Below are 14163 nucleotides of genomic sequence, written 5' to 3'. Positions count from 1 at the left end.
ACGTTTCCTCGAAGGATGAAAACCTGCCTTCATAGAGGTTGATTGGAAGGTTCTCTCGCAACCTTGGGCAGGCTGCCGAGAAGAATCTGAAGGATGACTGAGCTGTGGTGGGTGGAGGAAGGAGCCCACAGCTCCCTGACGTGACTGCGCAGCTGGCCAGCTGGCATTTGGATGTGTAAGTTCTGAGTTTTATTCTCAAATCCCTCATTGCTCTCCAGCTGCACTTAGCATAGAGGGATGGGAGCCAGGGGCTGAGGACAGCTGTACGGGTCAGCCAGCCTGAGCAGGGAGATGGAGTGGCAGCAGAGGCTTTTCTGGAGAACAGCCACAGTGGGCACAACACACAGCCTGGAGCCTGGACCAGGCGGGGTGGGGGGAACCTCGGCTTAGCCACCTGCCTCCCCTGGGGAATAGGTCCTGCTGCCTCCACTGGGGGCTTGGGACCAGGGAGAGGGGAGGGGTGACCACAGGCGACGCACAAGTGGTGGTGAGGAATCAGGGGGCTACACCTTGGCCTCCGCACACCTCCTTCCAGTGGGGGGTGGCTGGGATCTCTGCTTGTCAGTCCCCCAACCCCTTCCAGAAGTGCCTCTCATCTCCTCTCCAGGGTCCTGGTGTGATTCGGGGAGTCCACTCAGGAGGAGCAGCAGGAGAGGCAGCAGGGAGGCAGGCAGGGAACCAAGCCAGAAAAGGCGCTGATGCTCAACCCTTCCCGCCCACAGCCAGGGCCCTGCCCTCCTGCTGGGCCATGTCTGAGGGCGAGAGCAAGGACAGCTCGGGCAGCGAGTGCCCCGTGTGCTACGAGAAGTTCCGAGAGCTGCAGGGCGCCAGTCGGACGCTGAGCTGCGGCCACGTGTTCTGCCATGACTGCCTGGTCAAGTACCTCCTGTCCACGCGCGTGGACGGCCAGGTCCAGAGGACCATTGTCTGCCCCATCTGCCGCTACGTCACCTTCCTCAGCAGGAAGAGCTCCCGCTGGCCCGCCAAGCTAGACAAGAGCTCCCAGATCCTGGCCGTGCCTGTGGGCCTGCCCCCCACACCACTGCCGGATGCCCTGGGCCACGCCAACCCCCTGGCCCTCTCCCAGCCAGTCTGGAGATCGTCCCCGGGCCAGCTGCCCTTGGACCTGCCGCCCGGCCTGCCCCGGGAGCCACAGATCTTCATCATCAGCCGCCATGGGATGCCCCTCGGGGAGCAGGACAGTGTCCTGCCGCGGCGCAGCCTGGCAGAGCTCTCTGGGGCCTCCCCGGCGCCCAGCTCCACCCGGTCCTTCTGCTGCCGCTCCCGGGCCCTGCTGCTCATCACCCTCATTGCCGTGGTGGCCGTGGTGGCCGCCATCCTCCCCTGGGTGCTGCTGGTGAGGAAGCAGGCGTGAGTGGGGGCACCAGTCAGAGAGCCCCACTGGAAGCTGCCCGCTCGCACAGCCAGGCTGGCCATGGCCTGGGAGGGGCCCCAGCGCGGCCTTGGGCCAGCGGAGCCTCAGGGGCAGCCTGGGGCAGAGATGGGGTGTTAGGGTGCTGACTGGCATCACCCGGCTCTTTGCTCCCAGCAGGGATCAGAAAGGACCAGAAGGCAGGACCTCTGAGGCAAGAGTTTGGGTGGGGCAGGGGAACTCTGAGCTGAGAAGGAAGCTCCAGGTTCCAGGCCAGGGAGGAAATGTGATGGACACCCCTCCTCAGAAACCACAGTGGGGGTATTCCTCAGCAGATACGCGTCCCTCCTCTAGGCTAGAACCCAGCGAGGTTGGGGGTGGGGTGGGTAGCTGCCCCACCTGTGGGTGTCCCCATCTGCCAGTTGACCTACCCAAAGCCAAGTGGGACTCCGAGTCGGGGCACCTCCTGCTGGAGGGGGCCCACAGGTGAGACCCCTCCATGTCAGAACTCCAGGCCAGGATCCCTGGTGTGCTCCCAGGAACAAACAGAAGGCATAGGGTGGCACAGGGACCAAGGCACATGTGCTCCCCAGAATCTCAGCACCATCCCTCCACCCTGCCCCTGACCCCCCCAGTTAGGTGCGTGCCTTCCTACCCCTGGAACCACCAGTCTGGAAGGTCTTCCCTAAGGGAGAGGCTGAGCTCAGGGGCTGTGGCCCAGAATTCCTGGGAGAAGGGACAGAAAAGGGGAGCTGAGGCCACGTCGGGAATCAGAGGTTTGCTGACAGAGGTGGAGGCCAGCAGAATGGCCCACGAACAGGGCTAGAGGGCTCCCAAAGCCCCCCCAGCCCAACAATGGCCCAGATTTTGAGTCCTGGGGTTTTCAAGGATGGCCTGCCAGGTGGGCAGTGCAGGAGCTGTCTGGTGGCTGGGACCTGAGTCAGCTGAGAACTATGTGGGCACATGAGCCCCTGGGGGCTCCCGCCTCCCGCCCAGCCTGTGACCAACTACTCATTAGAGGCCACACCAGCTAGGCCAGTTCCTGGGGTGGATTCCCAGGCTGGGCTGGGTGAGGAAGGGTGGGGAGGAAAACAGCTGTGCTTGGCAGGGACGCTTCTATCTCAGTGAACACGGAACCCAGCTGCTATCAGCCTCTGGCCAAGGTCACGTCACTTGGGGACGCCACCTGAGCTGGGGGTCCTTCAGGAGGACACTAGAAAAGGCTTAGGTTGGGCCTTATCTGGGGAGTGAGCCATTTGGGAACAGCTCTTTCCTGTTTATTAAGGCCCACAAGTAAATGGGCCATCATCTTAATTTTAGGGTTAAAAACAGCAAAACCCTCAAGCTTTCTTGAATGGGTGGTTTATCGCAGCCCAGGTGTTGCAGCAGCCATGTCCTCCGTAGCACACGCCTCTCTCAGAGGAGCTTGCTACGCGTGGGGCAAGACATAGAGCCCTGCCTCTTGTTGTTTGGTGGCTCAGCCGTGTCCAGCTCTTTTGCGACCCCCATGGGCTGTAGCCCACCAGGCTCCTCTATCCATGGGATTCTCCAGGCAAGAATACTGGTGTGGGTTGCCATTTGCTTCTCCAGGGGATCTTCCTGACCCAGGGATCAAACCTGAATCTACATTATTGGCAGGAAGACTCTTTACCACTGAGCCACCTGGGAAGCCCACCCTGCCGCTCACCCAGCTCCTAAAAGCCTGTCCATAAGCCTGTGGTCATTTGGGGACCATTAGCGGAGGAGTCCACACTGCAGGGGGTGTCAGGGCACAAGGAGAGTTGATCTAAAGCACCTCTGGGCTTCCTTCTGATATTTTCAAGTCAAGAGAATACAGGTGCTATTGGGGGAAGTACAGGTGAATTCATGGGGAAAATATTTATTATAGGAAATAAAATGTTAAATTTATAAAGACTCTAGTGAATCTCTTTTAATCACAGCCAGGCTGCTTTAAACAGTGTCATGAATTTTGGGGAACCTGATTTTAAGTCTTTGCAGACTGTATTGTGTTTGCCGAAAATCAATTTCAAAATACCTCTAGCGTTTCCATACTGTTCAGCGATGACTTACAGATGGAACTTCTTTCATTTTCAAAGAATGTCAAAAGCTGTTATTTTTTTTTTAATAAAGGTCTATATTTTCTCAAAAATTTAAGATGAATTGCAGATACATGTGGGAAGTGCTGAGCTTGGACTTCTAGGATTATTCATTTTAGATGAAAAAAATGGTCCGAAAACTCAGATTTGAATGGCTCTTAAACATCTACTCAGCCACATTTGTAAAAGGAATGCAAATTACACTTCTGCTTGGCATCTCAATTTTCACCTATTCAATTGTCAAACCCTGAAAGTTTGCCAAAGCTGAGGGACAGAGGTGAGGCTGGGGTGCTTGTGTGTGTGCGTACTCAGTCGTGTCTGACTCTTTGCGATCCTGGTAGCCCACCAGGCTCCTCTGTCCATGGAATTTTCCAGGCAAGAATACTGGAGTGGGTTGTCATTTCCTACTTCAGGGGATCTTCCCCACCCAGGGATCAAACCTGTGTCTCCCGCGTTGGCAGGCAGATTCTTTACCACTGTGCCACTTGGGAAGCCCAGGTGGGGTCAGTAGCAAGGTATATTGATAAAACCCCTAAGAAGGAAACTTCCCTGATGGTTCAGTGGTTAAGATTCCCAATGGAGGGGGCCTGGGTTCAATCCCTGGTCAGAGAAATAGTTCCCACATGCCTCAGCGAAGATTAAAGATCCTTCATGCTGCTACTAAGATTCAGTGCAGCCAAGTAAATATTAAAAAAGAAAAAATAAACAGGAAGGGAAATTTGACATTATCAAAATGTCCACTTGGACCCAGAAATTCTAGAAATGTATCCAACAGATATGCTTGCATGTTGGGGCATCAACATATGTTATACAATTGCACTATTGTTCCTAAAAACCAAGAATCGGGAAAACCTGAACAAGAACAAGGAAAGACCTGCAAAGAACAGAACAAGGAAGGACCTGCAAACCGACCCGGAAAGTCTGCAAGACCCAGTGGCCAATGGGCAAAGGCAAGGGGTGGAGCTGGATGTCCGATTGATTGTACGATTTGTGTCCAAAGTCGGGGGATAAGAATTTACTTTCCAGGGCACTTCCCTGGCTGTCCAGTGATTAGGACTCCCCTCTTCCAATGCAGGGGGCCCAGGTTCCATCCCCGGTCAGAGAACTAGGATCCCACATGCTGTGGGGCACAGCTGAAAGAATAAAAAAAGAATCTACTTTCCGATTTGCTTATTTGTGCATAAAGCAACTGGGAAGATTTGAAAAAAAAAACAAAAAGAGTGATCAGTTGTGGAAGGGGATGAGAAAATGATGGAACAGGAAAGGAACGTCTCTCTTCAACTTTGGCATTTTTGGATATCTGAACCAAGTAAATGTATGGATTATTCAAACATTAAATTGAAAAATTATATTAGAAGCTAAAGATATCTTCAGTGTACACACCTGTTGCCTGGTGAGTGAGGAGTGGGCCCCAAGAAAGTTTGAGAGCTGCCAGACTGCTTGTTCTGTGGTTCCAGAGTGTCAGCTACCGGCTCCGAGGGGCTGGTTTGTCTGGTCCAAGGTGTGACATCTTAGGCTTAACGGGCACCCCAGGGAGGAAGATAAAAAGTTTAATACTGTCAGCGTTCCTAAGTTCCTATGCATTTCTCTGGGTCCCACCATTTTTTTTTTTTTTTTTGCCACATCACACGACATGTAATGAATTGTCTGCTTCTCCACTGTGTCCCGCCCCATGCCCTGCCCCGCATCCCGTCATCCTCCCTAGACACTTCATTACAAGTCCGTCTCCTTCTTCTAGATGGCCTGCTCCTTGAGGAGAGGCTAGATCTCACTGATCTTGGTAAGATCATTAGCAAAGAGTCAAAACTGGATAAATATTTGAAGCATGCGTAAGTGAATGGATAAACAAATGAACCAGTGAACAAACAAACATGATGGCCTGGTGTCCAGAAAACAAGTTTAGTCCAGGGATGCAGGCATGAAACCTGGATAATACCCGCTTTAGTGTCTTCAGTTCAGTTCAGTCCGACTCTTTTCGACCCCATGAACCACAGCACGCCAGGCCTCCCTGTCCATCACCAACTCCTGGAGTTCACCCAGACCCATGTCCATTGAGTTGGTGATGCCATCCAACCATCTAGGGCTATTCAAAGACCACTCTCAGGATGACCCTAAGGAGCCAGTTTAAAAGGACTCGTGTGGGGGACTTCTGGTGACACAATGGTTAAGAACCCGCTTGCCAATGCAGGGGACAAGGGTTTGATCCCTGCTCCAGAAAGATCCCACATGCGGCAGAGCAACTAAGACCACGTGCCACAACTACTGAGCCCGAGAACTATAATTAGTGAAAACCATGTGCCTCGAGCCTGGGCTTCTCAACAAGAGAAGCTACCATAGCGAGAAGCCTGTGCACTGCAAGGAAGAGTAGCCCCCACTTGCCACAACTAGAAAAAGCCCATATGCAGCAATGAAGACCCAGCATAGCCATAAATAAATAAATCGCTCTTAAAAAAAGAAAAAAGACTCGTGTGGGGACTTCCTTGGCAGTCCAGTGGTTAAGGCTCAACGACAACAACAAAAGGACTCATGTAAGAACAATGTGGAGAGAGAGGGCAGCCAGGCGAGGTGGCCCAGAGGATCAAGCGGGGTGGAGCCAAGACACCCAACAGACTCTGGTGAGGATAAACAGACTGTAACTAGGCTAGCAGCCATCTCCCTCTGTGGGTACAATTTCCATCCAGCTTCATACTGTATAAAGTGATTATGCTTCCACGTGGTGGGCTGAAGTTTAATTACGAGGACTGTGTTGCATGGAGAGAAGGAAGCAGAGAGGCCTGAGAGGGTTGGGTGACAAGGAAGAATGATGGGGAGGCTGAAGAAACAGAGAAGACCTTGGTGGGAAGAGAGGAAGACGATGGCGAGACCTGAAGAGAGAAAAGAAGATGGGGGTAAGGCAGCAGAGACCAGAAAGGAAGGCAAGTAGGAAGGCAGGAGCCTTCAGCGTCTCCCATGACGATCCGCACGCAACTCAAACTCAGATCAACCTCAGCACCCCATGGGCTCCTGTCTGAATGCCTCTCATGCCAGCCACAAGGACCTGGCTCCTGGAGACACTGTGTCATGGACTTCACACCACCATGCCCCTTCCCTCAAGCTATTCCCACTGCCTCCAGGAGCTAATTTTTTTTAAATCTATTTTTAATTGGAGGGTAATTGCTTTACAATGTTGTGTTGGTTTCTGCCATACATCAACAGGAGGAGCTAATTGTAACATTCTTCAAAAGTCAGTCAAGGGTGACTTCACCCCAGGTCTTCCCTGACCCGGGAGTCCTCTTCTGTTCTCCAAGCAGAGAAGCACCCAAGGGCAACTGGGCTCAGTGAGCACTTTTCTGGGCTTCTAAGGTGGTTGATTTCCTTGTTTATCTCTCCTCTTAGACAGTGAGCTTCCTGTAGGCAGAAATTTTGACTAGTTTGATTTTGTGACTCCAGTGTGCAACTCTAGGCTGGCCCCACAAAAGATGTTCCATGAACATTTGCTGAAAAGAATTGTGGCAGAGGAATTCTGCTCTCCCTAAATTTCTGAACTACAAATAAAATCTTGGACGGTATCTTCACAGCATATTTAAGAACAAAACTATTTTTAAATCATGAAAGCACTGCAGGGAGCAAAGGTTCTATCCCTGGTCAGGGAACTAAGATCCCACATGCCGCAGGTGTGGCCAAAAATAAAAATTAAAAAACCAAAAAAAACCACAATCTTGACTGACTCCATTGTGGGCCCTCAAAAGATAAGATTTCTCACTCTGATGTGACCCAATGGGTTCTTACAAATCAGGCCCGCTTAGGGAATTACCAGAAGGAGCTGGGAAGCCAGTCTTCAGGGGTTTGTCTATAACCTAAGGGTTCTGTATAACCTGCACGAGCTCCTCTCACTTCTCTGTGGCTCAGGGTCCCCATCTGAGATATGGAACAATACCAGGATTGCAAGACTCTTTGGTGGATTAAAGGAGTTAAAAATTCACTGTCTGCCCCTAGGACTCTGCAAGCTAAGTCTTAAGTATCATGAAACGCGTGTCTTCCTCTCCTATGACACCTGTATTATTCATTCAACAGAAACCGGTCCCTTACCAGGTGCGCGGCCGGACGCGCGGCGGGAGTTCACCCTGCACTGCAATCCTTTTGCAGGGGCGCGCACCCCTTAGCCCTGCTTCCATCAGATCCTGAACTGAATGAAGGCAAACGGTAAAATGAGGAAAAGGGCACAGCTCTCAGCGTGGAGAGGCTTCCTCACGCCGCGCTCCTTCAAGCTGTGGTCTCGGACCAGCACTCCAGGCATCACCTGGGAGCGCGTTAGAAACCCGGGTTCAGTCCTATTTTCCCGGGGTTGCAGGGACGGACTCGCGGTCCAAGTCCTCGAAGGCCCCTCGCTGGCGGGAGCTGAATCTCTGGCGGCCCCGCGAAAGAGTTCGCACATTCGTCTGTGTTCAAGCAGCAGCACGCGCCGGGCTGGAGCCGCTTACGCAACACGAATACTCGAAAAACCCAGGGCCTTTGCCTGGGATGTCCAGGTAACCGAGGTGACCAGCTAGTTGGAATCCCAGCGTCACCTGGCGGTCAAATATAGGACCCGCCTTTTCCCAGTTAAAGGACCCTCCTGCCTGGTGTTCGGTAGTGAAGGGACACAGGTCCCTGGTGCCGCTCACTTCCTCAACACCCTCCACGACAGTAAGACCCCGAACAACCCCCTCCCCGCACCCCCCCCCCCACTCGCCCGGGAACTACCGTTCCCAGAGGACGCAGCTGCAAAATCCAGGACTCCCACCGGAGGCTCCAGGACCTATAGAAATGTTTTGCAGTCCCTCGTAGTTCCCCTCCGAGCCACGAGAGGGCGATAGTCATTGATGTCTTCCAGTTTCCTCTCCGCGTTCAAACTCTGCGCCTCTCTTGCTCAAGAAACATCGGTCTCGCGAGATCTTGCGGAAACTTACAGAACCGGAAGCAGCCTGCAGCTCTCTTCCCTTCTGTGGCCATCGCTGAAACGCTAGCGGGTAAGAGTTTCCCGGGACAAAGAGTATAATCCGCAACCATCTGTTCACGGGCACGGTGGCTTTCGACCCGGAGTGCCCCAGTACTGTTCCGGCGACCGAGTAGCAGCCAGGGAGGGAGGCTAGGATGGTCCTGGATTTTCTTCTAAGCTCAAGGGCCACCGGACCGGAGGAAGGAGGAGGAAAGAGGGTTTTGAGACTTGGAAACGGGAGCTGAAGGGTAGAGAGCCTGTGGTGATGGTGTCTAGTCTGGACAGAATAGTTTCCTAAAGAATGGTCTCGGGTAGTTTCTTGGTAAAACTTTCAGGCCTCGCACGCCCGTTGGAAGACTTTTTGGACTCGAGTTCTGTGCGTTTTCCAGGTTCGGGATATATAGGGCCTGATTTCATTCATTTGGGAGGAGAGTTAATCTGTTCAGGCTCCGTTCCGTAGATTAACGTTGACTGGTTTTTCTAAAACGTGGTAATACGTTTGAATTGAGTTGTCAAGTCTCTTGTACCCTAATGAACAGAGATATAAGCACTGTCTTAGCTTCCTTACGCGGTAATTATGGAGTTTGAGTTTCCCTGGTGGCTCAGACGGTAAAGAATCCGCCTGCAATGCAGGAGACCGGGTTCGACCCCAGGTTCGGGAAGATCTGAAGAAGGGAATGGCTGGTTATGCACTCCAATGTTGTTGCCTAGAAGAATTCCATGGACAGCGGAGCCTGGCAGGCTACAGTCTGTGGGGTCGCAAAGAGTCGGACACGACTGAGCGACTAACACATGGAGTTTGACAGTGTAAACAAAAAGATTAATTCCAATAGGTCTGTAGGCTATGGGAAATTCTTTTATTCTGTAATTAAAAATCCCAGTAGGGCAATTCACCTCAAGCAGGTTTTGATGAAGTTAATGTGACAGGTTTTGTGAGCATTGTAAACTTTCTAGATGAAATTGTTGCAGATACTTGTTTGTAAACTGAGTGAGACATTCCAGTATTCTATTCTTGCTTGGGAAATCCTCATGGATAGAGGAGCCAGGTGGGCTACATACAGTTCATGGGGTCAAAAAGAGCAGCTGAGTAGCTGTCACTTCACTTCCACATATATATGTATATATAACTTTAATATCATACCCATTGAGCAAAATAAGTTTCATAAAGGTGTTTCAGATCTTATTTAAACTAAATTAGACCTTTTGTATCCAGAACAACAAAACGTTCAAAACTTCACAGGTCAGTTTTGTTACTGTTCTTAGTCCAATATTAAACATTTAAAATGCCTGTTCATAAGACTTGTTTTTGATAAGTTTATCTTTAGTGTATTGTTTTCCAAATAAATACAATAAATAAACATCTTGTTTTCTTAAAAAAAACTGAGATTTTGGTTCTTTAAGGGTTTACAGCTCTTTTAACTTTTTATTTAGCCAAAATGAAGTTCAATCCCTTTGTGACGTCTGACCGAAGCAAGAATCGAAAAAGGCATTTCAATGCGCCTTCCCACATTCGCAGGAAAATTATGTCTTCTCCTCTTTCTAAAGAGCTAAGACAGAAGTACAACGTTCGATCCATGCCCATCCGAAAGGATGATGAAGTTCAGGTATGTGTCTGTTCAGGTCATCTTGTCGAATATCCTGCACTTTTAACAAATGATGGGTTGAAATGTAAACTGCTTTTTTCACCGTTACTCTTTGGTGAAAATCTGTTGTCCCAAGCATCAGATGCAGTCGTGATAAAACAGAAGAAAGATGGTTTGGAACCAGTACATTGGCTTGGGATTATCTTTTTCTGGGTATGTTTGGTCATTAGAGAGGCATTTGAGAACCAGTAAACAATTCTGTGTCTAAATCAAAATTCAGGTACACTAGTTTCAGGGAACTAGCAGTCTGGCCGTTAAGACAGCACTCCCAATGCAGGGGCAGAGGTTAAGAAAAGATTTCAAGCCATCTCTTAAGCAGCTTCCATGTTACCAACATTTCATGAGGTGATAAGCCATTTTTCGCTCCTGTGCTGGTGCTAAAATTGCTGGTAGATTTGAGAGGCCATCTTGTGCTTCCAAGATAGTTTAATCTGAGAAAGTCTGTGATTGGGAAGAAGCGTCTATTCAGAAACACTGTGGCTGGGTGAGGATCATCGAGGAGAGAATGATATGCTGTTCATTAACCTTTGGGAGAGAATTGGCCTGTTCCTGAAGTATTAGCTGCTGCCCATGCTCTGGCACTTAGTAGGACCCTTTAGTAGGTTGTGAATTTAAATATCTGTGGCCTGTTCCCTTTGAAGTGACAGTTTCCTTCTCAACTGGTACAAAAAAAACAAGGTGGGCTTGTTGTTCGTTTTTAACCCTGAAACAAGCCCACCACTGCTGGTGGCCCATCAGTTGTAGAGATGCACTGTCCATCACTGTAGATTTATATGGGGCATAGTTCTTGCAGGTTAGTTGAAGCCAGAGAGAGAATTACTGGCACATTTCCATTGACCATTAGGTCTTTCAAAATTGGAAGGTCCTGTATATGTATGTGATAGAGGGAATGAGGTTTACCTGATTCATAGATTTACTGGTTTACAAGTTTAATGTTCATTTATCTGCATATATGTTACTTTTGAATTTGCATTTAGGTTGTACGAGGGCACTACAAAGGGCAGCAAATTGGCAAAGTAGTCCAGGTTTACAGGAAGAAATACGTCATCTACATTGAACGAGTGCAGCGGGAGAAGGCTAACGGCACAACTGTCCATGTGGGCATTCACCCCAGCAAGGTGGGTGTTTTTGAGAATGCTTGAGATGGGGGAAAGAAATTACAGCAATCACTGACAAATGTAACTGCTTGTTGACAGAAATAGATTTTAGGTGTTCTGGAAATCAGTCTTAAAGCCAGTACTATTTTTTTCCTGAAATCAAGGTGTCTTTAACAGTTATCCTGTATGTATGTGTAATGTACCTTTTCCTTAAAAAGTATTGGTAAGCTGATTGATTGATTAAAATCTAGGAAATAGGATAATTTTTAGATGCTATGGAGGCCATACCCTGTGTGTTAAACAGAATTGAGTAAGCTGTAAGGAAAGTAGGTCTTAAGCCATTTGCAGACCTAGAGCTCAGAGACTAGATTCATTGATAGAAGATACAGTCTGATTCTCCTGTCCTTGACTTCAACGTGAATTCTCCAATACTGTCTCTTAAGAGGTAATAAATGGACTTGGTGCCTGTTCAGATACTGAGGTGTTGGTTTTTTAAGATCTTGAGTTGGCACCATGAATCTAATCTTTAGACTACACAAAAGTTGAAAGACTAATACATCTGTTGCATTATCTTTCACCTAGTATTCACAGCTACCATTTTCTTTCCCTTCCCTACCCTTCCAGTGGATTACAAGCATCATGACAGAGTGCATCTCCTAAGAGCAAGGGCTTTCCCACTCTACTACATAATCTTATTTTTGCCCCTAGGACTGGATCACCTGCTGTCAAGGTCACCAATAAGTGACCAATTCTTAAAGTGTTTTCTGAACTTAATGTAGTGTTTGACACATGTAGTGTTTGACACCTTTGATCTCCCTCTTTGACTTACCTTCATCTCTTATTCCAAAAACACCTCAATATCCAGTTGACAATTTTGCATTTCAACTTGGATATCTAATCAATATCAAACCCAACATGTTTAAACTACTGGCTTGTTTTAGTCTTGAACCCTCTTGCTCTTGGTAGTCAGCTACCAACACTGTGTGTGACAGCTCTGCCCTTCTCAACTGCTTAGGCCAGCATGTTATCGATTGTTGACTGCTGTCACATTATATCCAGAATCCTGTCTGCATCAGAGTGGCCTACAAGGCTCATCTCCAGGGACTTCTCTGGTGGTCCAGTGGCTAAAACTGCGCTTCCAGTGCAGGGGGCATGGTTCGTTCCTGGTTAGGGAACTAGATCCCGCATGCTTAGGGAACTAAGACCTGGCGCGGCCATATAAAGTTCACTCAGCAGCTACTGCTTGATGATTTCACTCTCCATGTTCTAGTCTACTGGCCTCTTTGCTGTTCCTGTAACTGTGCTACTGTGTGTGCTGGTTGGCGGCATCCACGTGGCAGCTTCACAGAATTGTATATTCTCTTCCCAGGTCTGCTGCTAAGTCACTTCAGTCATGTCCGACTCTGTGAGACCCCATAGACGGCAGCCCACCAGGCTCCCCCATCCCGGGGATTCTCCAGGCAAGAATACTGGAGTGGGTTGCCATTTTCTTCTCCAGTGTGTGAAAGTAAAGTTGCTTAGTCGTGTCGGACTCTTAGCGACCTCATGGACTGCAGCCTACCAGGCTCCTCCATCCATGTGATTTGGGAACAAGGGGTCTATTTTAACAAGACACACGCAGATCTGAGAAACACCTATTAAACTTGGAAGTTCTCCTGCCTCTGGACTTGAATGTTTGCTGTTCTCTTTGAAACACTTCTACCTTCTCCTCAGGTCTCTGTTCAGGTACAGCCCTTTTCTTGGGGCCTGCCTGACATCAATAACAATTTAACCCCTTTCCTCCAGCATTTCATCTCATTAAATATACCCTCCATGGTAGTGGAGATTGTCCTTTGGTCACTATGCTGAATCTCCAGATCTTGTTCACTGCTATCTTCTCCTTCCTAACACTAAAATCTGTCATAATCTGGATACCTTTAGTGACAAATCTGCTGGAATAGGGTCTGTTCTATGATTTTCCTAAAAGTTTTGCAGGTTGAAACATGTGAAAGCTGCGTTTAATTTCCAAATTTACAGGACTAAAGATACTGTGGAAATAAAAATGTGTATGACTTAGTTAGCTTATAAAACGGGGGTGAGAGGAGTGGAATTATTGAAATACATTGCAGTAGAAGCAGCTGATGTTTATCACAGAAGATGTGAGAACCACCACCAGTGCCACATTGCCTTCTCCTTTGTGGGCTGAACATTAGTGAACATTTAAGTCAGGTTTGTTTGGGGGTAAAGAATCATTTCTAGCATTTAAGCAATCCACTCCCACAAGTGGGGGACTGAATGTTGGACCTTCCCATGTGTTCTGTATTGGTGATTGTTTAAAGCTTAGATTTTTTTTTTTTCTTATTTGTCTGCAGGTGGTTATCACCAGACTAAAACTGGACAAAGACCGCAAAAAGATCCTCGAACGTAAAGCCAAATCTCGCCAAGTAGGAAAGGAAAAGGGCAAATATAAGGAAGAAACAATTGAGAAGATGCAAGAATAAAGTCATCTTGTCTACAGCTTTCATTAAAAACTGTTAAAATGAAAAGTCTTTATGTGTGGTGTTTTGGGACAAAGCCTAGTTAGTTTTCAAGGAAGTCCTGGTGATGTTAGCTGTCTAGGGGCAGACCATCCTTATCTTGTGGCTTGATTCCACTAATGAAAATTACCATTTGGAAAAAGCTGGCTTTTTAACCAGCTTTGAGCATCTAATAATATTGGACTCATACAGTAATTTTTTTTTTTAACAGCAGGAAGCAGCACTTCAGGGATGCAGCGAAATACCCGAGGGCCCCCTTTACCACCTGTTTTCTGCACTGATGTTGAGTGAGGGGTGTCAGGCCAAAAGAAATCTTTAGCTTAAAGATTTCTGAGGCAAAGTACTCACCTAAAAAGCAGTTTCTCCGAGAGGAGGAAGTGATGCAGCGCAGGATTAGTTGCTGGCAACACTTGTGCCGCCGCCCTTCCTCACGCCCTTCCTCACTTAAGACTAAGCATATAAATGTACTTTCCGTGCTGGAG

The 14163-nt window shown here is 48.6% G+C and overlaps 2 protein-coding genes across 2 annotated transcripts; both read left to right on the top strand.

The window, feature by feature from the left end:
* Positions 1-748: 748 nt before the first annotated feature.
* On the top strand, positions 749-1375 carry RNF222 (ring finger protein 222). The gene has a single exon (XM_068975984.1). It carries the CDS (start codon positions 749-751, stop codon positions 1373-1375), a length of 627 nt encoding a protein of 208 aa, XP_068832085.1.
* Positions 1376-8404: 7029 nt separating this feature from the next.
* RPL26 (ribosomal protein L26) lies at positions 8405-13679 on the top strand. The gene is made up of 4 exons (XM_068977711.1): positions 8405-8456; positions 9857-10029; positions 11046-11186; positions 13517-13679. The coding sequence occupies exons 2-4, from the start codon at positions 9862-9864 to the stop codon at positions 13643-13645; spliced, it is 438 nt and encodes a 145-aa protein (XP_068833812.1). The 5' UTR covers positions 8405-8456; positions 9857-9861; the 3' UTR covers positions 13646-13679.
* Positions 13680-14163: the final 484 nt, after the last annotated feature.

Source organism: Capricornis sumatraensis, chromosome 8 (genome assembly GCF_032405125.1).
Source record: "Capricornis sumatraensis isolate serow.1 chromosome 8, serow.2, whole genome shotgun sequence".
Classification (NCBI taxonomy): Eukaryota; Metazoa; Chordata; class Mammalia; order Artiodactyla; family Bovidae; genus Capricornis; species Capricornis sumatraensis.
Note: the sequence above shows the minus strand (reverse complement) of the source record. Positions and strands in the feature narration are given on the sequence as shown.